The sequence below is a fragment of the Diaporthe citri genome (assembly GCF_014595645.1).
Source record: "Diaporthe citri strain NFHF-8-4 chromosome Unknown scaffold_1, whole genome shotgun sequence".
NCBI lineage: Eukaryota > Fungi > Ascomycota > Sordariomycetes > Diaporthales > Diaporthaceae > Diaporthe > Diaporthe citri.
Genome location: NW_025064846.1, coordinates 10,082,571 through 10,106,510, shown reverse-complemented (window position 1 = coordinate 10,106,510; position 23,940 = coordinate 10,082,571). Strand labels below are relative to the sequence as shown.

The 23,940-nt window shown below is 46.3% G+C and overlaps 8 protein-coding genes across 8 annotated transcripts; 3 read left to right on the top strand and 5 right to left on the bottom strand.

The window, feature by feature from the left end:
- Nucleotides 1-5,977: 5,977 nt before the first annotated feature.
- On the top strand, nucleotides 5,978-7,287 carry INS49_002633 (uncharacterized protein; the record flags this gene model as incomplete). The annotated part of the gene is made up of 3 exons (XM_043163440.1): nucleotides 5,978-6,322; nucleotides 6,374-6,577; nucleotides 6,604-7,287. The coding sequence occupies 3 exons, from the start codon at nucleotides 5,978-5,980 to the stop codon at nucleotides 7,285-7,287; spliced, it is 1,233 nt and encodes a 410-aa protein (XP_043031946.1).
- Nucleotides 7,288-8,196: 909 nt separating this feature from the next.
- INS49_002632 (uncharacterized protein) lies at nucleotides 8,197-9,719 on the bottom strand (the record flags this gene model as incomplete). The annotated part of the gene is made up of 2 exons (XM_043163439.1): nucleotides 8,197-9,344; nucleotides 9,410-9,719. The coding sequence occupies 2 exons, from the start codon at nucleotides 9,717-9,719 to the stop codon at nucleotides 8,197-8,199; spliced, it is 1,458 nt and encodes a 485-aa protein (XP_043031945.1).
- A 1,522-nt stretch (nucleotides 9,720-11,241) lies between these two features.
- On the bottom strand, nucleotides 11,242-12,588 carry INS49_002631 (uncharacterized protein; the record flags this gene model as incomplete). The annotated part of the gene is made up of 3 exons (XM_043163438.1): nucleotides 11,242-11,331; nucleotides 11,430-12,492; nucleotides 12,545-12,588. 3 exons carry the CDS (start codon nucleotides 12,586-12,588, stop codon nucleotides 11,242-11,244), a joined length of 1,197 nt encoding a protein of 398 aa, XP_043031944.1.
- Nucleotides 12,589-13,581: 993 nt separating this feature from the next.
- INS49_002630 (uncharacterized protein) lies at nucleotides 13,582-16,971 on the top strand (the record flags this gene model as incomplete). The annotated part of the gene is made up of 3 exons (XM_043163437.1): nucleotides 13,582-13,736; nucleotides 13,808-13,920; nucleotides 13,991-16,971. 3 exons carry the CDS (start codon nucleotides 13,582-13,584, stop codon nucleotides 16,969-16,971), a joined length of 3,249 nt encoding a protein of 1,082 aa, XP_043031943.1.
- Nucleotides 16,972-17,339: 368 nt separating this feature from the next.
- Nucleotides 17,340-18,311, bottom strand: INS49_002629 (uncharacterized protein; the record flags this gene model as incomplete). Its single annotated transcript, XM_043163436.1, has 1 exon — nucleotides 17,340-18,311. One exon carries the CDS (start codon nucleotides 18,309-18,311, stop codon nucleotides 17,340-17,342), a length of 972 nt encoding a protein of 323 aa, XP_043031942.1.
- Nucleotides 18,312-18,879: 568 nt separating this feature from the next.
- INS49_002628 (uncharacterized protein) lies at nucleotides 18,880-21,294 on the top strand (the record flags this gene model as incomplete). The annotated part of the gene is made up of 5 exons (XM_043163435.1): nucleotides 18,880-18,959; nucleotides 19,025-19,641; nucleotides 19,700-19,863; nucleotides 20,220-20,784; nucleotides 20,840-21,294. The coding sequence occupies 5 exons, from the start codon at nucleotides 18,880-18,882 to the stop codon at nucleotides 21,292-21,294; spliced, it is 1,881 nt and encodes a 626-aa protein (XP_043031941.1).
- Nucleotides 21,295-21,783: 489 nt separating this feature from the next.
- On the bottom strand, nucleotides 21,784-22,172 carry INS49_002627 (uncharacterized protein; the record flags this gene model as incomplete). Its single annotated transcript, XM_043163434.1, has 2 exons — nucleotides 21,784-22,073; nucleotides 22,163-22,172. 2 exons carry the CDS (start codon nucleotides 22,170-22,172, stop codon nucleotides 21,784-21,786), a joined length of 300 nt encoding a protein of 99 aa, XP_043031940.1.
- A 311-nt stretch (nucleotides 22,173-22,483) lies between these two features.
- INS49_002626 (uncharacterized protein) lies at nucleotides 22,484-23,811 on the bottom strand (the record flags this gene model as incomplete). Its single annotated transcript, XM_043163433.1, has 5 exons — nucleotides 22,484-23,121; nucleotides 23,189-23,271; nucleotides 23,362-23,474; nucleotides 23,572-23,586; nucleotides 23,755-23,811. The coding sequence occupies 5 exons, from the start codon at nucleotides 23,809-23,811 to the stop codon at nucleotides 22,484-22,486; spliced, it is 906 nt and encodes a 301-aa protein (XP_043031939.1).
- Nucleotides 23,812-23,940: the final 129 nt, after the last annotated feature.

Here is a 23,940-nt window from a genome sequence, read left to right as displayed (position 1 = left end):
AAGGGCTTTAAAAAGTATAAGGTTAAACTTATATATTATTAGCGCTTAAGGTTTTATGCCTTTAGCTTATAAGTAATTTAATAATATATATTTATTACCTTATTATAATTTATATATAAGATTAATATCTTAATAGCCTTATTGCAAAGTTATAAAGAAAGTTAATTATAAAAGTAATTTAGCTTTACTTTATTTAATTATTTAAGGCTCTTAGCTTATATTATTAGCTATTTAAATTAAATATAAAACTAAGTAAAGTTATTATAATTTTATATTTAAAATATTTTAAGCTTAATTAAAGTAATTACTTATTAATATAAGTTTTTATAATAATGCTTTAAATATTTAAAAAACTTATTTATATTAAAGTTATTTTAAGGCTTATTTTATTTATAAAATATTATAATATATAATTATACTTTAATAAATAGCTAACTTTATAAAAAAATTTAATATTTTTAAGGACCTTTAATAAAGTTTATATTAATTTATAGCTTATATTATATTATAATTTTTTAAGTTAAAAAGCTATCTTAGCTATTATTAAATAAAGGCTTAATTAAAAGTAGCTTATATTAAATTAAGGGTAAGTTAAGAGGGTTTATATATATTTTAAGCTTTATAAGTTAGTAAAGTATTGCTATAAGGAAAGATATAGTGGTATTACTATTAATATTAATAAGTGCTGCTATAAATAGCTAAGGGGGCTAAGGTGCTTTTTAAGCATTTTTATAGCTTAATATTAAAGTAAGTTAGGGAATTCCTAATTATGCATTTTATAAAAAGGTTAATATCTTAAGTATAAGGTTATTTATCTTTATAATATAAATATCCTTCTTAATATAGTTTAAAGATTATAATTTAATATTATGGGTTGGCCTTAAGTATTTATTAAAAGATACTTAAAAGAAGTTATAAATTATAATATTTAAGAAGTAAGTTAAGCCTTAAAAGGGCTTAACTTTAAATTTATCTTTTAAATATATGCTTTATTATATAAGAGGGTTGGGTGTAGTATGGGCTTAGCATGGGCATATATTACGGCTTGGGCAATAGCCTAAGCCTATTATAGGTATAAAATTTAAAAAAATTAAATAAATTAACTATAAGAATTGCTTTAAAGCCTTTGCTAAAAAGGTAGTTTAATGCAGGCCATTAAAAAATAAAAGCTTAAAACCCTTTTTTTAAATTTTATAAAACCTTTTTTATTATTTATAAGCATTAAATAAGTTAAACTATAGGCTTATAATAATAAATAAGTTCTTAAGATTTATTTATATTTTCCTTTTTATATTAAAGACTTAAAAATAAGTATTTAGCACTTTTTAAGCCTATAAAAGCTAAGTAAAATGGTAATATAATTTAAATATTTATAAAATTAAATAAAATACCAAGGCTGCAATAATTAGCTAATTTATAAATACTAAATATATTAAATAAGCAAAATAAGAAAATATTAATTTAAAACTCGCTCCCCTTTAAATCTTAAAAGCAAATAATATTATAAAAAAGGCTAATAAAGCAATAATTAAACATACTTTAGCTATGCTATTAAAGGCTAATTTACCTTTTAATCTTTAATTAAAGGCAATATAAGTTATAACTTAATTATATAATATATTGCCTGCTTTAAGGAAAAAAAGGCGCGCCCTAAATACTTTTTTATATGCATAATTTTCTTACCATTTTTAATAATTTAAATTAGCATAAATTTACCATTTTATACCTTATTTATTGCTCTATTAAGATAATATCTATGCTTATAAATATAAAACATATATGCTTAGAAAGGAATGCAAAAATAATATAAAAAGACGCCTTATAAAGGGGGAATTAAAAGCTTATATTAAGTATTTAATTAATTATATAGCATTTAATATTTTTTAAATTTAAATTCCTTTGCTTAAGTAAATAATCTTTATAAGAAATATATAATTTAATAAGAATATATTTTATAAATTAATAATAAATAAAATAAAAAACAGCCTTTTAACTCTTAAAGTAAAATTATTAAATATTAAAATTATTAATACTAAAGAGATTTAAAACTATATTTATATTATACTCTTAATACCTTACGCAAAAAACAACCTAACTAATTTAAATAATAAATCTAATACCTATTTCATACTAAAAAAGAATAAAACTAGCACTTTTAATTAAAACTTAAGGGTAAGGACTTCTAAATTTAAAAGGCAAAGTTCGCTATATACTGCCTTTTTAAAAAGCTTAGGAAATTAAAAACAAAAACTTTTAATCCCTAAAAAAACCTTAAATATATTAAAACAAGGCTTTTATAAAGAAAAATATACTTTTATTAATAAAATAAAAATTAATAAACTTAAACCTTCCTTTTAAAAATTATATATACTTAAAGCTATAGGAAATTAAGAATCCTCTTAATTAATATAAATAAAGAAAATATAGGAATAAATTTAAGGGTTTAAACTTATAAAAAGATCTTTTTAAGTGTATAATTAAGATAAACGCCCTTAAGAATCCTTTAATTAACCATTATATTTAATAAATGCAACTATATTTTACCTTAATATAACTTTTTAAAGTAACTTTATAATTACTTTCCTACCTAATTAACTTAAAAAATAAAAATAAAAAATACTTAAAAACCTATATTTTTTAACTTTAAATAATATTATAATAATCATTATTTAAGCCCTTAAGATTAAGTTTAAGCCTTATTTATAATAATAATATTATAAAAATCTCCCTTTAAAACCAATTATATAAAGAAAAACTTAAAAAAGCCCCTTTTAAAATAAATAGCTTAAGGCAATATATTAAGAAATATAAAGCCTTATTAAGCTTAATATTTAAAGAATTATTAAGCGCTAAAAAGCAAAATTAATACCGCTACCCTTAAAATAAATATATAAATATAAGCTTAATAAAGATAAAATAATTAAATCTTTTAAAGCGCGAATTTATATTTAAGGAAACCTATAACCTTATTTTATTATAAAAAATATATACATTACAACCCTAGCTATAAAATTATTTTATATAATAATAATAATTACTATATACTTTAATTTAAAGATTTAATAATTTAATATTATAATTATATTTTTAAACGCTAGCTAAAAAAAGTTAAATTAAATTTATTGCAAACTACTTAATAAATTTAAAACGTTAAGGAAATATAAAATACTTTTAAAAATACTTTATAAACTTAAAAACTCCCTATTTCTTTAATATAAGGATTTTAGCTATATATTATAAAATTTAAGCTTAAAACCCTTATTAAAAAAGCCATGCCTTTTTATGAACCTAGCCTATAAAATAATAATCCTTTTTTATATAAATAATATTTTAATTATATATTTTAAGAATAAATATAAATTCTTTATAAGAATTAAAAATAAAATTAAGTTTATATATAAAATAAAGAATTAAAAAAAGGCTTAATAATTCTTAAATATATAAATTCTTAAAAACTAAGAAAAGCATATTATAACGCTCCTTTATAACTTATATATTAAAAAAATAATAAATAAATATAACTTATTAAAAAATAAAAACTTTTTATTATTTACTTTAATACTTAAAGAAAAGCTTAAGCCTTTCTTTAAATAAGCCTTAAAATAAAAAATTTAAAAGTTTTAAGAAAAAGTTAATTTTATTTTTTATATAATAATTATAATATACCTAAATATAGCATTTCCTTGCTTTATATTATTAAGATTCCTTATAAATTTAAATTTAAATTACTTTAAGATAATAAACCGCGTAATTTAATATTTATATATTACTTAATTCCTTAAATTATAATTTAAAGGGAATTAAAAAGCCTAAGCGCTTTTAATAGCTAAAAATGCTTTATTTATTAATAATAATAAAAACTAAAGATCTTTCCAAGGGTATATAATAACCCTTTTTAAAAGCCTTATATATTAAAAAATATATAAATAAGCAATTATTTCCACTTTAATCACTAAGGCTAAATTATTAACTTTAAAGCTTATAGCTAAAAAAATAATAGCTTTAAAACGCTTCTTTAAAAATATAATCTTAAATTTAAGCAAGCCTTAAATTATTTATTATAATAACTAAATAATAATATGCTTAATTATTAATAAATATAAATAGCTAAAAATAAAGCTTAAATATATAAATATTTAATAAATATAATTAAAATAAGAATTTAAAAGGGAAACCTTTAACATTATATATTTAAAAATTAAAAAAATACTTATAAATAAACTTACTAAAGTTTTATTATATACTTAATTTAAATATTTTAAAGCTTTTTTAAATTTTTAAGATATAAAGAAAGTAATAAAAAAGGATTAATTTATTTATTAATTATTCTTGCTATTAAGTTTTTATTAAAAATCTTAAAAACTATACTTTTTAAAAATTATAATATAACCCTTATATAAAAACTATTTTATAATTAAAAATTATCTTTTAATTTTTATAATAATATATTAATTAATTTAAAACCTTTTTTTAATTATTATAATAACCTTTTAACTTTTTTAAAAAACTTTTTTAATTTTTAATTAAATTCTTAATTATAATTTTAAATTAAAATTTAATAATATTTACTTTTTAATATTACCCTTAAAATTAAAATGCTTAATTATAATAATAATATAATTCTTATATTCTTTTATAATTTTTATATTATTAATAACTTAATTTTAAAGCTTTTAAGCCTTTATATTAGCTTTATTATGCTGCTTTAAAGCAATTATAATTTAAACTTTAAGGTGCTTTATTATATCCTTATATTTATTCTTTATAACCTTTATAAATTATTATTATAAAGTAAAGATTTTTTAAGTATTAAAAGGAATTATGAAAATATAATTAATATAAGTAAAATTAAACTTTCCATGCTTATATATATTTAAAGCCTCTTTTTAAGCATATTAAAACTTTTTAAACGCTAAAGAATTATTAAATTAAGCATAATAAAGATAAAGCATAAATAGCAAAAAGGTTATTAAAAGCAGCTTATAAAAATCGCCTTAAGTATAATAATAATAATAATTATTATTTTTATTATTATAATTTATATAAAAATTATTATTATAATTATATATAAAACTCTTAATATAAAGAAAATAAGGAATATAACGCTTATTAATTTTCTTAAGCTTTTTTATATCCTTCTTTTTCTTTTTATACTTTATTTTAACCTTTTCCTTAAAAAGGAGTTTTATTTTAAGCTTTAAGCTATTTATATATACTTAAAGATTCTTTAAAGCTATGTTAAGAATTAATATATGCTTTAAAATTAATTTTTAAATTAATTAAAAAACTTACTTTTAAATATATTATTTAATAATATTTTAATAAAAGCATTAAAGCTTTTATTATTTTTATTAATAAGCTTTTTATTAATTTAAATATATTTATATTTCTTTTTTTAAACCTTAAAAGTATAAAAAGGTAAAATAACTTAAGGCTTAAAAGTTTATTTTTTATTACTTTTAATTATCTTTAATATAATTAAAAAAATGCTTAAAATTAATAAAAGTAAATATTTTTAAATATAAATTTAATTAAAAAGTTTAAAAAAGAGGTTTAATTATTAATTATAAACTGCATTATAAAGCTATAAGTAGCTAAAGTTTAAGTAATAAAGTATATATATTATAAAAAAGGTTAAATAATTAATTACTTAATAAGCTATAGCTAATATTTTTAAGTATAAATTAGCTATTTAAAAAAGTAAGGCAATTAATAAGGTAAGAACTACTTTTTAACTAAGGGGTGTATTATATATATATCCCTAACCCTAGTTTATAACTACTTTCTGGAATGCTTAAATAGCTAAATTTCTTTTATTTCCTCCTTCTAAACTACTCTTAGGAAATAGACGCTTTTACAATCATGCTTTCAAACCACTCACGACACTTGTAGCCTTTCCACACCACACCCGGCCAACGGCTTCACCGAGGGCGACGGCAACATCTGTGCTCTGCGCTTTCAGGACGGGCGCGTCGACATGAAGGTCAAGTACGTCGAGACGGAGCGCTGGCTACTGGAGCGCAAGGCCAACAAGCGCCTGTTCCACATCTACCGCAACCCCTATAGTAACCACCCGTGCGTGCGCATGGCCAACGACTCCACCGCCAACACAATCATCCTCTACTGGGGCGGCAACCTGCTCGCCATCAGCGAGCGCGGCCTGCCCTACGCAGTCGACCCGGACACACTCGAGACCAGGGGATGCGATCCTTTCGGGGGACAGGCCAAGGCCAAGACATTTACTGCGCACCCAAAGGTCGACCCATACGCGAACGAGCTGGTGACCTGGGGCTATGAGGCGAAGGGCCTGGGGACCCCGGACGTATGCGTGTATACCGTCGATCCATACGGGAAGGTCTCAAATGAGTTCTAGTTCCAGGAGGAGGAACCCACGATGGTGCACGACGCCTGGGTCACCGAGAACTGGATCGTAATGTGCTCCATGCCGTTCAAGGTGAACTTGGACGAGGACCTCAAGAAGGGCTCGCAGCACTGGGAGTACGTGGTCGACAAGCCCTCCGGGTTCCTCGTGGCCCCGCGGCACCCGGGCTCACCCAAGCACCCGGGTGGAAGCCCGGTGAGGTGCGGCGGTACAACTGGAAGAACGGTTTGGTGATCCACACGGGCGGCGCGTGGGAGGACGAGGACGGTAACCTAAAGCTGGAAAGCCACTTCATAGCATCCAACGTCGCCTTCACCTTCTGGAACCCGCCCGGGATGAAGCACCCGGAGGAGCCGACGGGCGACTGGGTGCGCTGGACGATCGACCTGGACAAGCCGGCCGAGGCGTGGCTGCCGGACCCGGACGTGCTGTTCCGGGGCCTGGTCGACTTCCCCAAGACAGACGAGCACTTCCTAACGCGCAGGCAGCGCGTCGTCTACCTGGCGGCGTGCGACGCGGGCAAGATCTCGGGCCGCAGGTTCGGCTTCAGCTCGGTCGTCAAGCTCGACACCGAGACGCGCGAGACTACTATCTTCGAGCCGCCCGAGGACGGCAGCCGCCTGGCCGAGCCCGTGTTCGTGCCCCGCTCTGATGACGCCCCGGAGGGCGACGGCTGGGTCATCTTCTGGTGCGACAGCCCCAGCGTGCCCAAGGGCGAGATCGTCATCCTCGACACCAATGACTTCACCAAGCCCGTCGCCCTGGTCAAGCTGCCCTTCGCCATGCGTAACCAGGTCCACGGCAACTGGATACCGAACACGAAACCCGGGAAGCCGCTGCCGAAGTTGACAAAGGCCGTGAAGGATGTGACTCCGAGTACCCTTGGGGCGCTGAATCGAGTCTAGACGAGAGACCGTGGGGGCGGGTTCTGCGAAGTAAGGCTGCTTGTGTGAGGGATTGTTGAGTTGTGATTGTGACGATATCGGGTCTTTTTGCTCACAGCTTCGCACTGACTTACAATATGATACTTACGATTTGATTTGGGCGCGATGACGATGAGTCGAGAGAATGGCTGGGAGCGTTGCGCCTTGTCGGGACAAGAACAGTGTCGGTGTCGTGAGGTCACCAAAGGTCATTCCTCGATGTGCATAGTCAGCAGATATGAATATCGGGGACCAAATTCGGACAGAGCGAATTACTTGGACTGACATACCTGAATGTGTTTACCATTTGTACCCATTTCAAGGCCCAGCTGAGGATGAGCCCGATCAACTGAGTGACCATCAAGCAGGCCGGTGTACACTTTAATGGTAGCCCACGCATCTTGGATCTTGCTGTAGAAGAATGCAAGCAGGCTTCGAAGCTAGTTTCCGTAACGTTCAAATGTTGGTTCGATTGAATTCGCCGGTGGGCGCGGTTCATATCATCTACTTTCTCGTTACTCGACCATGACGGGCATATCGCCCTACCGGAAGAATATTCTAACATGTCCAATTTTGACCGACAGTAACGCTGGGTATCTATTAACCTGCCTCGTAGCACGCAGTAATCCCCTAGCCTCATCACCGAGTAAACAAGTTCATTTAAACTCCAAACCAATGCTTGCTTGCTTGCCCCAACACCTAAGATGCAACTCATCGTGAAACAAATGTGACTTGTGTCAGAGGCGGTAGTAACGCTAGTGCCAATCTTGCCGTTTTGCGACTGCGCACCATAAAATGGGTATATGCTGTAAAAGGGGTGGCCAAAATAAGGCGCCAGTCGAGCCATGAAAAGAAAAGTGAATTTAGCGAGACCATGAGTAGCGCTCTGGTCTACACAGAAAGGAAGATGGACGTGAGTATGGCAAAGCCCACGAAGAGCGAGTGTCCTAAGCCGAGTGGCAGAGAGGCCGCGGACCCACTGTCCTGCGTTCCTGCCTCAAAGCCGCTTTCCGCCGCAAAAGAAGGGGACGCGGCCGTCGTGGGGGTGGACAGATTCTGATTAGAAACCAAGGTGGCGAACGGAATAGTAGAGCCGTTGCCCTCAAAAGCAACGATGTTCGAGCTGGTGGCATTGAAATCCGTCTGCGCCATCCCGATCTCGTTGTTCACCAGGTCGTAGACCACGTATGCGCTCCGAAGGAAGGTGTCGCCCAGCAGGAATGGGCTCTTGGTTGAATTCTGGATTCCGAATTCGCACGCGTCCTCGCCCTCGAACGGTCCGGAGATGAAGGTTGGTGGAGGTCCGGAGGTGACGAGGTCGAGCACAAGCTCGTCCATCGACACGTTGATCCTAGGACCGTCTGGACCGGCAAAGCCGAAGGAAAAGTGCCCCTCGCTCTTCTGCATCCGGCAGGGCAGCAGGGCGAGCCCGACTTCCGGGGTGTATGCGGCGCCGACTTCTGTCCATATCTGCTCTGCTATGTCGCTGGGCAAGTAGCTGAGGGTTGTGCCCGAGTCCAGGACAACCTCGATTGGGAACTCGCTTGATGTCAGTTCGTCGGTGCCGCTAGCGCTAACAGCAAGTAAAGACGTGACCGGAACCAGGAAAGAGTCGTAGACGTTGGTCTTGTTATTCTCCAGTATGTCGATTCTCGTCAAGTTGCCCATGTACTTTTCCGTATCAATGCCACCAAACAGAATGTTGCCCTTGTTTGCGTCGAGGTCATTAAGCCACAAACTGTAGGCGTTGGTCCCTATGAGGCCCTCGTTTACCATGACTACGGGCAGGTTGGGATAGGCGGCCGAGAGGGAGTTTTCGGTGTCGACTATTGCTTCATTTAACGTGTAGCCCACTCCGACGAGCCCGTATGCGATGGTGGTGTTCAAGCCGAGACCCATTGTGACATTCGAAACCGTGGCGCCTGCGATCTCGAAAGTGTCCATGAAGTAGTCGCCATTGGAGAAGCTACCATCGACATATGATATGTCAAAGGTGCCCTTCCCGGCGTCGGTGTAGGTCGAGGAGGCATTGGGGTTAACTGTGCCGGCAGAGTCAGCTGCCGTCTGATCATCACAATCTTCAAATCTGGGGACTGTTGCGCACAGTTGCCAAGGGTGCACTTCTCCTGCTCGCACACAGTTGCTAGGTTCCATGGTACCCAGATGTCGCTGCTCCCGGTATCAAGCTGCAAGGTCAGGTTTTGACCAGGTGTGCCCATGGAGCACGTCGCGAAGTAGCCACCCCTGGTAAGCTCATTCGTGATGACGCCCTCGTGGGTATCTGCTGCGCGTCTGCCGAACCTCGCCTTGGGGTGGTGCTTCTGGATGTCCCATTGGACGGTGCCGGCGGCATTGGCGGCTGGCGCAAGTAATAAGCCGGCAGAAACGGCCAGCACAGCGAATGCCCTTGACATCCTACCGGCATGAAACGACTGCCACGGCGAATGATTTTTGCTGTGGTACGAGGCTCTTCGTGTGCGCGAGCCTCCAAGGCCACAAGATGCAAGGAGAGAATTGGCCGGACAGGACCCGAATTAGAGAAAGGAGGGCAGACCAGGCTCAGAACGACCCCAGCTTCGCTAACAAGCAGGAGACAATCGACAAGCGAAGCAGTTTGTCGATGTGAAAATGTGGGATGGGAGCGGGGCTCATAAGAAGACGAACAGCCTCAGAAGCGCCCGTAAGGAACGTCAGCGAGCTGGGAAGAGGTCAAAGAAAGAGAGGCGCGCATGTTGCGCAAGGGCTGGAATGGGAGTTTGAGGCAAGAAAAACCAAGGAAAAGCCAAGAGAACGGCGGCGTGCAAAGGCGTGACCCAAGAAGAAGGCCAAGCAGCGCGAGGGCCAGATAAGTAAGTCGTAAATGAGTGAGAGCGCAAGGTGCCGCGAAAGTCTTGGATGCTCTTGGGAGATGGCAGCTAGCACTGCCGGGTTCCCGCTGTCGAGCTGTTGGCCATCGGGTCGAGACGATGACGGATTGCGTCGTCAGTCGTCTGTCCTGCCTTCCAACGTGGACCGTGGAGGGAGGCAGTTGTCGTCCCATGCATAGCACGAGATGGCTGAGCCCCTGGGTGAGCCGGGAAGGGTTGTGGGGTGGCCGACGGGACTGTGGGATTGGCCTTATTAATGGAAACAACAGGGGGGGGGGGGGCCTGCCGCTTTGAGCTCTCCCTTTTGACTTCTTCCTGCCAACCTTCCAACTCCAAGCGTTACTCCTTGCCGGGCCGATCTGCACTGCACTGCCCAGCAGTAGCCCAGGTGCTGGGTCGACGTATGCTCCGTTTCAGCTGCCTCCTGGGCGAGAAAACCTCTACCAACGGCCACGCGATAACCCATCAGTCTTCTCCTTCACTCTGTCTCTGCCCTCCTCCACTTTCTCAGGTAATGGATAGCCAGGGTACCAGAGTATTACCTTTATGCCAAGCCCGTGTCGAGGAATCACACGCCATTTACCACGCTAGATACGGAGTACAGCAGCAGACTGCGGCTTGAACTGGCGGACACTGTGGAAATGCACCATGACCTTTCACGCACAACATACCAATCGGCCAGCAACACTCGAGTTCACTTGAGCATTGGGACATGTAGTACACGCTGTTGATGCACCTCGGACTTGACACTCCTCAAAGATGCCGATGAGATTACAATTCTCTGGCCTTTGTTTCACGAATCGCTGCGTTGTCTTGTCCGACGATCCTCCCAAGAAGCTCACGGCTTGGCTCTTGGCGCCCGGCCACTCCAAGTCCCGACTTCGAACGGACTCGGAAGAGAATGCCGTTTGGTTCGGAGCACGCTGGAGGCTATAGTGTGATACTGCAAATTTCTTGCGTTACACTACATCCGATCCGTTCTTGACAATGACTTGGTCACCACGGCTGACATGTCGACGCAAGATTCTCCACGAATACAACACCTGCGCGGCCTGGCCAAGATGAACTGCTACGACGACAGGTTCTTGTTCACATATTCTCCAAGCTTCTTTAATGACTCGACCAGCACGTCCGTCTCTGACACGTATCCGATCCGAACCTGTACAGTTGCATTAGCTATCACCGCGGGATGCAGAGCAAACCTTTTCACCCAGCCAAGAGAGGGCCAAGGATGAATCGGCAGTGGGCAGTACTCACGTATCCCTTGAAGTCCTGATCATGGCCAAAGCATTTCGAGCCTGGAAGGAACATTACTTTTGTTTTGTCCAGCACGTCTAGGCAAAATGCCACGTCATCCACTGGCTTGCCACCATCTGTGAATTGGATGAACGCCGTCGTGCCCGCCGTCGGCTTCACCCAGTTACATAACCCCTTGTGCCCGTCAACGAACTCCCCAAGCAGAGTGAGGTTTGTACTCGCCAGCTCCAGGTTCCTCTTGATCAGGGCAGGTCGCACCGCGTCGGAGAGAGCATAGCTCGCAACCTGATCGTCGAGTTGCGAGACGCTGATGGTCGTGTAGTCGCGCGCCTCAGCCACAACGTCGATGATGGCTTTGTCTCGCGACGCAATCCAGCCCAGACGAATACCCGCCAGAGCCCATGCCTTAGACATGGATCCCGTTGAGACGGTCTTGTCGTACCCAAACGACAAGATGGACGGCGGGATATCTCCGTCGAACGGCAGGCTGTGATACAACGGCCTGTAGACCTCGTCGCTCAGGATGATTATGTCGCGTGCTCGGGCGAACTCGACGATGGAGCTGAGAGCGGCCTTTGGGATGGTTGCCCCCGTTGGGTTGTTTGGGTTGTTGAGAATGATCATCTTTGTGTTGCTCTTCACCAAGGACTCAAGCTCGGTGACGTCTGGCACATAGCCATTATCCCACTTGAGCTTCCACAGGGAGACCTCAGCGCCCAGGCTCTGCGGGACGCCGTAGAGCTGCTGATACGTCGGGTAGACACAAATGACATGATCTCCGGGTCCAATCAAGGTGTACAGGAGGAGGAAATTGGCTACGATAGCCCCCTGGGTGATTAAAATCTTGTCGGCTGAAAGAGGTGTAGTAGTCTCGTTGTCAAACAGAGCGGCGACCAAGCCTCGTAGTTTCTCTGAGCCCCTAATGGCGCCGTAGGTGAGTTTCGTGGAGAGGTTCACAGGATTTGTGGGGTTCCTATTTTTGGAAAGAGTTCCTAGGTCGTCAATCGAGACGGACGCAGCACACGTCTCGGCGATGTTGAGAACGCCAGGCGTGGTCTCATACCTGTTGGACAGCGTCAGCACAGGAGCTCGGTTGGTAAGTTGGTGAGGCTTACTCGTCCATCCACTGCTCCACTGCAAAGGGCTCGATCTTGACCATTTTGAATATAGCTTGATTTTCGTAGACAAGAGCTGTACAATACTCAAAATTGGTGCAGTCGATGCCGAGATTTTCAAGTCCTAACGGGATATTTATATGCTAATGCTGCTGCGTGCGCAAATGCGCGCACACTCGCCTGCGCGTACTTGCTAGTCGATACTGGTAGTTGGTAATTTTTTGATAATTGAAAGTAGACTACTAGTAAGGCTTGTTATCTGCCAAAGTCCGCATGGAGCTGTCATATACATGGGTGCTGTAAAGTAGAAGTCGTCTCCCACGATTGGAGACCGACGCAGAGAGGGGAAGCCAGCCGTAGCTCCAACCAGTCTCATTTTCATCCCAAGCCTTGCCGCCGTGAAGATACACTTCCAACCTTGAAGCTCGGCTCGATACTACCGAGTACGTCACAGACTGTCCAGCAAGGTGCTCCATGTATTGTGTCTTGATCCCCAAAAGTCTGCACAGCCTTTCGAGAAGTGCGCATATGCGAAAGAACAATGTCAGATTACATGCAACGTTGTCTACCAAATAGATACAGTCGCGACACCCTCCTGCGAGTGGAGCTTTTCCTCCTCCGCATTGCGTCAGCAGGATTCCGGGAAGTCGGGGCAGCTTCCCAACCGATGGAATTGACCGATTCAGGAGCACGGGGCAGGTGCGAGACGTTACGGGGGGTGCCCAGCACCTGGGTACCTGGGGCCAGCAGGAGCTAAGTAGGGAAGTTTAGCCGGCGCCAAGGAGCTGCGCTGTAGGAGCTGCGCCGAAGCAGAAACAGGTAGGTACATGTCACCAGCCGCGGCTTACCTCTCCGAGCAGGTAGACTAGGTACAGTCCATGTATGACCAGGCACCTTATCGCTGCTCCTCTGACCTGACCACCTGCCACCCCAGAGCTCTTCCTCGAAACCACGCATCACCGTTTCCTCCACTCTCTCGCAGGACGCAGAGACTTTCTTCAGCAGAGCCGACCCAGCGCCGTCTTGTGCCCTTCGCCATGGCATCGCGGACAGCCCGCGCCGTCGTTTTCGGGGCGCTTGCGCTGTCGAGCGCCGCCCTCGCCCAGAACTTCTCGTCGTCATCCCCAGGCATCGATGCTCTCCGCGCGCAACTTGCCCTGATGGATGACAGGCCCAAGGACTGCCCACCATGGTCTGTTGTTCTTGTCCTCGTCCAGCTCTTTGAGGCTTTGCAGCCAGGTGCTGATGTTACGGCCTCTCTAGCTTCAACTGCCTCCTTCCAGCCTTCAGCTGTGCCCAGTATGCCGACTGTAACTCGTTCAACGGACAGTGTTCCTGCCCCGCCGGCTTCGGTGGCGTGGACTGTATCGAGCCTCGTGTGTTTCCCTGGCCCCAGCATTTCACAAACGACTTGCGATCCGTGGTAGCTGACCCTTACACGCGCAGTCTGCGGTTCCTTGGCCCGAGGCAACGAGCACCGACAAATACGTCATGGTGATACCTGCGAATGCGACGACGGCTGGGACGGCCTCAACTGCAACCTGTGTACCGACGATAGGGCATGTAATGCCCTGATGGAGACGGAAGAGGGAGGCGTCTGCTACCAGCTGGGCAACGTCTTGAAGAACAACTACCAGATGTGTGATGTCACAAACGAGAAGATTCGCGATCTCCTGGGGGAACAAGTACCTCAAGTCACCTTTACCTGTGATGCCTCAGAGGCTAGGTGCGACTTCCAGTTCTGGGTCGCCAAGAGGGAGTCTTTCTATTGTACTTTGGGCCAGTGCGATTCGGCCTACGATTTCAGCGACTCCTCCCAGAACAAGACCTCGTACAACTGCAAGACCGTCGAATGCTCATGTATACCTGACCGGATGCTCTGTGGCGAGAACGGCAGTGTTGACATCACTGACTTCCTAGACGAGGAGATCAAGGGCCCCGGCGCATTTAAGTGCACACAGATCAAAGGCGGCGCAAACAAGTGCAGTTTTGAGGAGCCTGCCATGAACGATCTGATCAACCAGATGTTCGGGGACTCCAGCATCACCTTGACATGTCGTTCTGGCGAATGCGTGCACTTCTCCGAGCTGCCCGACTACAAGCCGCCCGTTCCCAAGATCAACACACCTCTCATCGCTGGTGTCATCGCCGGCTGTGCTTTATTCCTCGTTGCGGTCATCGTCCTCACCTGGTATCTGTCCCGGCGCTCTTTCAAATACGGCCCCATTCATCTCGACGACTCTGATGACGAAGGACTCAAGCTCATGGCAGACCACAAGCCCGCATCGCTGCAGTTCGAGGAAGTGTCATACAGCCTCAACAGCAAGCAAATCTTGAATTCGATTCGGGGCGTGGCGTATCCCGGGGAGCTCACTGCTATCATGGGCGCTTCTGGGGCTGGCAAGACGACCTTTTTGGACATTCTTGCACGCAAGAACAAGCGAGGAACCGTCAGTGGTGATTTCTACGTCAACGGCGAGAAGGTCACGGATGCGGATTTCAAGGCTGTGGTTGGATTTGTCGACCAGGAAGATACGATGCTGCCAACCCTCACAGTCCACGAAACCATTCTGAACAGCGCCTTGCTGCGACTGCCCCGCGACATGACCCGAGCCGCAAAAGAGCAGAGGGTCACCGATGTCGAGAAACAACTTGGAATCTACCATATCAAGGACTCCCTCATCGGCTCCGAGGAAGGCAAAGGCCGTGGAATTTCCGGTGGCGAGAAGCGCCGTGTCGGTATCGCGTGTGAACTGGTCACTAGCCCCTCCATCCTCTTCCTCGACGAGCCTACCAGTGGCCTGGATGCATATAATGCCTTCAACGTTGTCGAATGTCTTGTGACCCTTGCGAAAGACTTCAAGCGAACCGTCATCTTCACTATCCACCAGCCACGTTCAAACATTGTCGCCCTCTTTGACAGACTCATTCTCCTCGCCCAAGGCAGACCAGTCTACTCCGGTCCATTTGCTCAGTGCCAGGACTACTTCGACCATATTGGATATCCTTGCCCCCCTGGTTTCAACATCGCCGACTACCTGGTTGACCTGACTATGCACGCCGGCGCATCGGCAACCTTTGATGATGGCACCATATCGGTTGATGCCGCCAGTGTCGGGCCGAGCAGCGTTAGAGGTGTTAAGTCTATCGCGAGTGTGTCGAATGTCAGCATCGGAGAAGATAGTGGCGCCGAAGCCTCATCCTCTCGACCCAAGAACAAGCGTCGGGATTCGGTCAAGGCTAGGCTGGAGCGAGAGCTTTTCACGCGCCGCCAAACCAACGCCGAGACTGCAGCTTCTTCCGATGGAGAAGGGGAAACGGGAGCTTACAAGCTTCACAAGCAGCCTCCTGGTCATGTTCCTCCCCAGATCATCGAGGACCCACATGATCTCCCACCTGCGGCCAGTGGCGGCACAAATCTTGACATCTTAGTGAACTCATTCGCAGAGTCTGACATTTCCGGCACGACACATGATGAGATCCAGCAAGCAGTTGCCAGCGCCGAAAATGCCAACGGCCGCAACTCCAACGGATACAGTGTCAGCGGCTCGAACATTTACATCAGCGTTGTTGGCAAAGGATATGCGCGCATCGGCTACGGCCGACAATTTATCATCCTCTCCCAGCGGACGTGGAAAAACCTGTACCGCAACCCACTGCTGATGCTGACACACTACGCCATTGCCATTCTCCTCGGAGTCCTCTCTGGGTATCTCTTCTATGGCTTGACCTCGGACATCCCCGGATTCCAGAACCGGCTTGGTCTCTTCTTCTTCGTGCTGGCCCTCTTTGGATTCAGCACTTTGACCAGCTTGAACGTCTTCTCCTCTGAGAGGCTGCTGTTCACAAGAGAACGCGCGAATGGCTACTACTCTCCTGTCACCTACTTCGCCTCTAAAGTACTCTTCGACATCGTTCCGCTACGAATCATCCCGCCAATTCTGATGGGCATAATCATTTATCCAATGACGGGGCTGAAGGCAGATGCGGCCCACTTCTTCTTTTTCCTCCTCGTGTTGGTACTTTTCAACCTCGCCGCCGCCGCCATTTGTCTCTTCATTGGTATTGTGTGCAAGGACAATGGCGTGGCAAATCTGATCGGCAGTTTGGTTATGCTCTTCAGTTTGTTGTTCGCGGGTCTCCTTCTGAACGCAGAAAAGATTCCAGATGGGGCCAAATGGCTTCAGTGGTTGTCGATTTTCCACTATGCCTTTGAGTCGCTCATTGTTAACGAGGTTAGCAAACTGACGCTCGTTGACAAAAAGTACGGCTTGGATATCACAGTACCTGGCGCTGCCATTCTTAGCTCATTCGGCTTCGACAACGGCGCCATGTGGAAGGACGTTATTTGCTTGGGAGCTTATGCAGCTGGCTTTGTTGTGCTGGCGTACGCCGCCATGCACGTCCTGCTGGTTGAGCGGCGGTGATCGCTGTCGGACAGCAGGTGAAGAGGAGGACTGACTGGGATTCAAGCGTGTTGAGCCATCAAACGAGCGTTCATTGCACACGGTCGCTGAATCTGTCTGAAGATCAATCGCTATCTAGACCATGCTTAACTCCCTTAGAAACGAGCCTGGGCCACTTGTGCCCATCTTTGTCTTTTCACACTGCATCGGATCAGGGGCGTTAGGGGGCATTTGTCGATTTGTAGCTAGTAGCCGGGACCTCGGGATACACTCGATACCTTTCCCATGTACACCAAGTTACTGACCAGGATGTTCAAAGATCTTGGATGCATTGCTATTGTACAAGCCCACCTGCTGGGTGTGATTCACCTTTTCCTGTGCCTATGTGTTCACCGCTTCTTGTCGCCTCCAGCAGACACAGCGCCACCAGTCAGCTCTCCGGAAACCATCTTCTGGCGCTGCGTAGTGAAGCTGACCGCACTCTCGTACTTCTCAACGGCCTTGGTGGTCGTCCCTTTCATGCCTGCAAACATGGCCCTGACGGGAATAGGATGACCATGAGCGTCCCACACGTTCTCGGCGATCTTGCCCTGCCACAGGCCGCGCCCTTTCCAGAAATTCTCGGAAAAGACCTCCTCGACCCTCTTGGCGAGCTCAACCTCGCTGACGATGAAGCTGCCCGCCTCGACGTACAGCCGCTGGATGGCGTCCTTGCGGGCCTCGGACCGCTCCCTCTGCAGCGCCGCCGTGCGCGCCTGCGACTTGAGCTGCCGCTCCTTGTACTCCGGGTCGCGTATCACCCTCGTGTCCAGCGTCGCCTGCGTGACCGTCCCGCGCGTGAAGACGTCGTCCAGCCCCTCGGGCGCGTTGGCGGCGCTCAGGTTGCGCTGCCGGTGGGACTCGGCGCGGTGCTTGGCCCGCCCCTCGCGCGCGTTCTTGCGCGCCCACAGCTTGTCTATGCCCGCCGCGAGCGCCTTCCGCCGCGACTCGGCCAGCGCCCGCTTCCACGCCGCCCGGTCCGACTTGGGCGCCTCGCCTGCTGCCTCGGCCCGTGACCGTGGTGCCGTCTCGTCCACGAAGCCGGCCTGGATCTTGTGGCTGCCGTTGTTGCGCCGGTGGAAGATCTCGCGCGGCACGGGCAGCACGCCCTTCACTGGTGGGAGCTTATCCTCGGAGGATTGCGGCAGCTCGGGGAGGTTGATGAAGCGCGGGGACTCGGGGGGGATGTCGACCTCGAGGCGGGAGGCTGTTGTGCTGAATGTTCGGAAGGCGGTGGAGGTGGTGGATGGCGTCGAGGTCGCGGATGGGAGGATGGTGGCCGATAGCGAGCGCAGTGGCGCTCTTGGTAATGTTGGCGCCATGTTTGAGGTCTGTTGTTTCTCTCCCTTTTCGACGTGAGACGAATTGGCCGTTCAAGTCCGGAGCCGAGGAAAAGGTCGAGATTTTGCTGCCGTCCTGCCCCCGCCGATCGACCAAGTGAGCGTGCAATGGCGATGATGTTTGGATCGTATACCAAGCAGACCAGTCAGATTTTCCCAGGCGGAGTCGGGTTTATGCAGCTCCGGCTCTGCAGCGGCTAGAATGAGCGAACAAGCCTGCCAGCAAGCCGAGCAAGCCTTGTCCAACACGGACCCACTAAAACTTTGGGACTGGAGCTCTGCCAGCCGCGCCCCACCGTCCCCAACTAGACCCTGCAGGCTTTGAACTTTTTTTTTCTCTCCCGCTCCTCCTCTTTCCAGCGATATTCATCGCACCGCCACATCTTCTCCTACCTGCTGGCGGTTGCCTCCCTACAACTATCGAGCGCTCAAACGAGGTGGAGAGGATTGGAAAGGTCGATAGCCCATCTGTGTTTCTGATCAACGACCGACCTCGACCCGGCTGTCTCCCTATTGGATTTTGAGGCTGCCAGTGCAGCTAGAGGCGAGAATGGGTAACTTCAAGAAAGAGAAGAGCCGTCGTGCTCGGGATGGTACGAGTACAGGTGGTGCGACGTTCAAAATCAAAGGGTAAGCCTTCTCTTGTCCAGTTTCCTCCGCACTCCTTCACCTGTTTTGACTAACGTCGTGGCCAGCGAAAACTTCTACCGCGACGCAAAGAAGGTCAAGCAACTCAACATCTTCAAGGAGGGCAAGGCACAGCGAAACGCAGATGGAGAGATCACAAAAGCCGCCAGCTACCAGAGCCGCGATGTCCCCAGCGCCCGAGTCGAGCCGAATAGGAAATGGTTCTCCAACAGCCGAGTCATCAGCCAGGAGTCCCTCAGTGCCTTCCGAGAAGCCGTCACACAGAAGGAGAAGGATCCCTACACGGTCCTGCTTAAGAGCAACAAGTTGCCCCTGAGTTTGATCCGCGACGGCCAGGATAACAGGGTGAACGGCCTGAAAGAGCACCAGGCAAAGATGACTGTCGAGACATCACCGTTTGCCGAAGTGTTTGGGCCCAAGTCATCACGGAAGAGGGTGAAGCTGAGCGTCAGCAACATCGACGAACTGGCGGGCGACTCGGTCAAGAGCCTTGAAACCTACAACGAGCAGCTGGAACAGGCTAGGTTGCTGAGTGGCGAGCTGGAGGCCGAGCAGGCTGAGGCTGGCGATCTTCGTCGAGATCAAGAGGCTGCGGCTGTGTTGACGACGGCGAACGAGCCTATCTTCGACAAGGGCCAGTCCAAGCGTATCTGGAACGAGCTTTGTACGTCTCTTCCTCCTCTATTTTCATTTCTGGGGCGATACTAACAAATTTCTTACAGACAAGGTCATTGACTCCTCGGACGTTATTCTCCACATCCTAGACGCCCGCGACCCGCTGGGAACACGTTGTCGGTCTGTTGAGAAGTATCTCAAGGAGGAAGCACCACACAAGCATCTCGTGTTCATCCTGAACAAGTGTGATTTGGTACCAACTAAGGTTGCTGTAAGTTCTAACTTTTTCTTTTATAAGGCCCTTCGGGGTCCCCCAACCCTAGTCAGGTCATTTTCCGGTGTCTTCATGCCAAACAATGGAATTTGGCCGTTACGGCTTGGGGAGAGCAACTTCCACATCTTAGAATCTCTGGCTTTGGCCGGAGAGGACAGATGGTCTCCGTTTTGGTTGACCATCGTGAGATTGGATTTGCCTCCATTTTGAGTTGAAGTCTACCTCGTTCTTTCGAGCACCTTCGCCGTGGATTTCTTAGTACGAGAGGCGCACATATATACGAGCATAAATTGCTCTTTTGACTACTGTCAATCAATGTTTGTCTGACGCTGTTGCTGACTGACGACAAACAGGCTCAATGGGTAAAGCATCTTCAAAAGGACTACCCCACAGCCGCCTTCCGGGCCTCGATAAACAATCCATTTGGCAAGGGATCATTAATCAACCTCCTCCGACAATTTTCCAAACTCCACGCCGATAGGAAACAAGTTTCAGTAGGCTTGATCGGTTACCCCAACACCGGAAAGTCATCGATCATCAACACCCTCAGAGGCAAGAAGGTCGCCACTGTGGCTCCGATTCCTGGGGAGACGAAAGTGTGGCAGTATGTCACATTGATGAAGAGGATATACCTGATTGATTGTCCTGGTATTGTGCCACAAAACCATCACGATGCCCCGACGGAGTTGCTCCTACGAGGCGTGGTGCGGGTCGAAAAAGTAGAGCATCCTGAGCAGTACATACCAGCCGTGCTGAAGCGGGTGAAGAAGCACCATATGGCAAAGACATATGATCTCAGTGACTGGAATGATGACCACATCCTGTTCCTAGAGCTTCTCGCCAGGAAAGCAGGGCGACTGTTGAAAGGCGGCGAGCCTGATGTTGACGGTGTAGCAAAGATGGTGCTCAACGATTTCAGTAAGTGACCCGGGAAGCCTTGTTGCCAGGAGTTCAAAATGCTAACATGCATCAGTGCGCGGACGGATACCGTGGTTTGTACCCCCACCAGTCGCGGGAGACGACAAAGAGGATGCCACCGCCGAGAGTGAACAAAAGGCGCCAGAGAAGGTGCTCAAGAAGCGCAAGAGGGACGCCGCAGAGGAGGCAGAAAAAGCTGTGGAAGAGGACAGCAGCCCAGAGAATGTTGATGAGGACGAGTTTGATGGATTCAGCAACGCAAGCGAGCCCGAGATATCCGATGACTCGGACTCGGAGGCTCCGCACGAGGACGATGGCGAGGACGATGCAGACGAGGACGATGCCGCCCCAGAGGTTGAGGATGCTGAGGATGGCGGCGCAGCTGTTGCGGAGGAAAAGGAGGAGGAGCCAGCTCCAGCACCAGTACCTGAACCAGAACCAGTACCCGAGGCACCGACGCCAATGCGACGGTCATCTCGGCGTACCAAGAAGCCTGTCAGCTTCCAATGAGCGGGCCTAAGAAGACTCATCTTCTTTGACGACAAACAATTTCATGAGATACCCCGAGCGCCTCTGGGCGCCAGATGCTCCGTCCGTTACCATGTCCCTGTGATCGTTTCCGATGTTTATGGTTTGCAAACCTTTGAGGAGCATGTTGAAGCCGTGGCAGCCTCATAGTAGATGGAGGGTGTCCTCCTGGCAGGGAGACAAGCAACCTCACCCTATACTGTGTTGGCTGATCATTGCGGGGTTACCAGTACCGTTCACATTCACCGAGCCAGGTCCAGAGGTTTCACAACAGATATGACCTTTATGATCATTGATTTTATAACCCTTGTCATTGTATGTTTGGCGAGTGGGCTGGTGTATTGGCGCTCGACTTACTAGCCAAAAGACTACCTGCTCTGAGTGGACAAGCGAGAGAAGTTGTCGTCCTGCACGAAGTCGTCACAGTTTTCCATAAAGTGTTCATTCCCGGGGAGTTGTTCTCAGTCCAGCTCATCCCTTGAGATTCAATCGTTGCCACTTGCTACCAGCAGCGAACATGACCGCAACGCCGGCGTAGGCTATGACCACGGCAAAGACGGCGCGCATGGCATCCAGATATGCCTGTATGATACCTGGCACGGCGTCGGCAGGGAAGACATTGCGAATGTCCGTGGCACCCGTGTTGATGACAGTGAGGGGATCGACGCCAGGGGCAAGAGCAGGAAGCTTGTTGAGAAGCAGGTTGCTGAAGACTGACTGCCCGGTTCCCAAAGAGGTTGAGGTGCCAACGCAGAAGGAGACTGGGGAGCGCTCAGAGACCGTATCAGCGACCGATGTCTTCTGTTCGGTGGAAATCATCAAGAATGGCAAGAGCAGAAAGGATACTTACAGAGAAGCATGGCTGTCCTGGAAGGGAGGGTCCTCGGGCTCCGCATCCGCCTGGCCCGCGATGATGCCAAGCGGCAGCCCGCTTCCCATCGCGAGCAGCCAGAACCTGGTAGCCTATCCACTTTGCCGGGGGCGAGGTCTCGTCGAGAGTATAAACAAGACCGGCCCCGATGCACCCGCCGGCGCTGGCCCAGACCATGAACGGAGTATAGTAGCCGAACCGAGACACCAGGAAGCCAGTCAAGGCTGATCCAATACCGCAGCTGATGAGCATGGGGAGATTGCGGAAGCCTGCCTCAGATGGCGAGATGCCGGCGACGACCTAAAAGTAGATTGGGATGTAATAAAGCAGGAGGCAGAAGGCACCCTCGTGGAAGAACCCAAAGCCCATGCTCATGTATACGCCGCGCTGCCTCACGAGTCTCGACACGAGGAGGGCGTGATCACCTTGGAGGTACTGGGAGACCACGAAGGCTATCAGAGCGACGCCCGAGCCAACGAAGAGGCCGATGACCTCGGCTGAGCCCCACGCCCGATGGATGCCAGCCACCTCGACCGCACGCGTGAAGCAGACCAGAGCTGCGAGCACGAGGAGGATGCCAACAGGGTCCAAGTGGGACAGCTTCTCCCTGAGCGGCAGCGCCCTCGAGCGGCGTGCGCTGGTGGATGGCGGGGGCGGGTGGAACAGGAACAGAATCACGGCGGCCGAGACGGCGGCGACGGGCAGGTTCACATAGAAACACCAGCGCCATGTCGACCGCTGGGTGAAGGCGCCGCCAAGGATGGGGCCCAGGACGCTGGCGAGGCTATACACCGTGTTGATGAGGCCCGTGAACACGGGCCGGAGCCCCGGGCGGACGGTGACGCCCAGGATGGCGTATCCGCCTGCTGCGATCCCGGCGGCGCTCGCGCCTAGGATGGCGCGGCCGAGGATGAGGACTGTGCTGTTGGGTGCGAGGCCTGTAGTACAGTCAGTGGGTTACCTAGCATTGGGAGATGACTCACGGCATGCGTTGGGGCTGCTTACCGCCGATCAGGGCTCCGACGCCGAAGATGAAGACAACCACGAGGAAGGTGTATTTGATGGAGAAGAAGGGATATACCTTGCCCCTGTAGTATCACAGTCAGCACAGCACAAGCTCTAGATTGGTGAAAGGAAAAGAAATAAAAAGAATATAGTGGAAGCAGACGGGTCCATACCAGAACGGCTGTGTGCAAGCCAGAGAGATGAAAAAAGCTGATGAGTACCAGCCGATGAGGTTAACACCAGGAAAGTCTTCAGTGATCTTGGGGATAGCGGTCGCGATGATTGTCTAGAGCCGTTAGGAGTTGCTGTGAGGCACATGTCCTGAGGTTTGAAGCCAAGAATCGAGCAAATACATCCAGCGTATGATGCTTTGGTGTACTTACCATGTCTAGGCCGACCTGAGAAGGTGTTGTTAGCAATGTAGGTCGAGGCAGGTCATGGAACTCGACGCGGCGTATTACCAGAAAGAGCCCCAAGGCCACCCCGAAAGATACACATGAGGTCCAGAAGACGTTGGGATAAACAATGGCATCTTGAGCTTCACTATCGGGAGTTTCCTTTGTCACCATATTGTCACTGTTGTCCGCCTGGTCTGCAACGTCCTTTCCCTTCTCATGATCCATGGCGGTGTAGGCAATCGCCCAAGCTTATTGCGGGGAGTGCTGTTTTGCTAAGCGGTTATACGGGCAGCCTCTTCCTCGCGTAGGGAACCAGATATGGCCTGTACAAAAGGCAATTCGCAAAGTCAGACC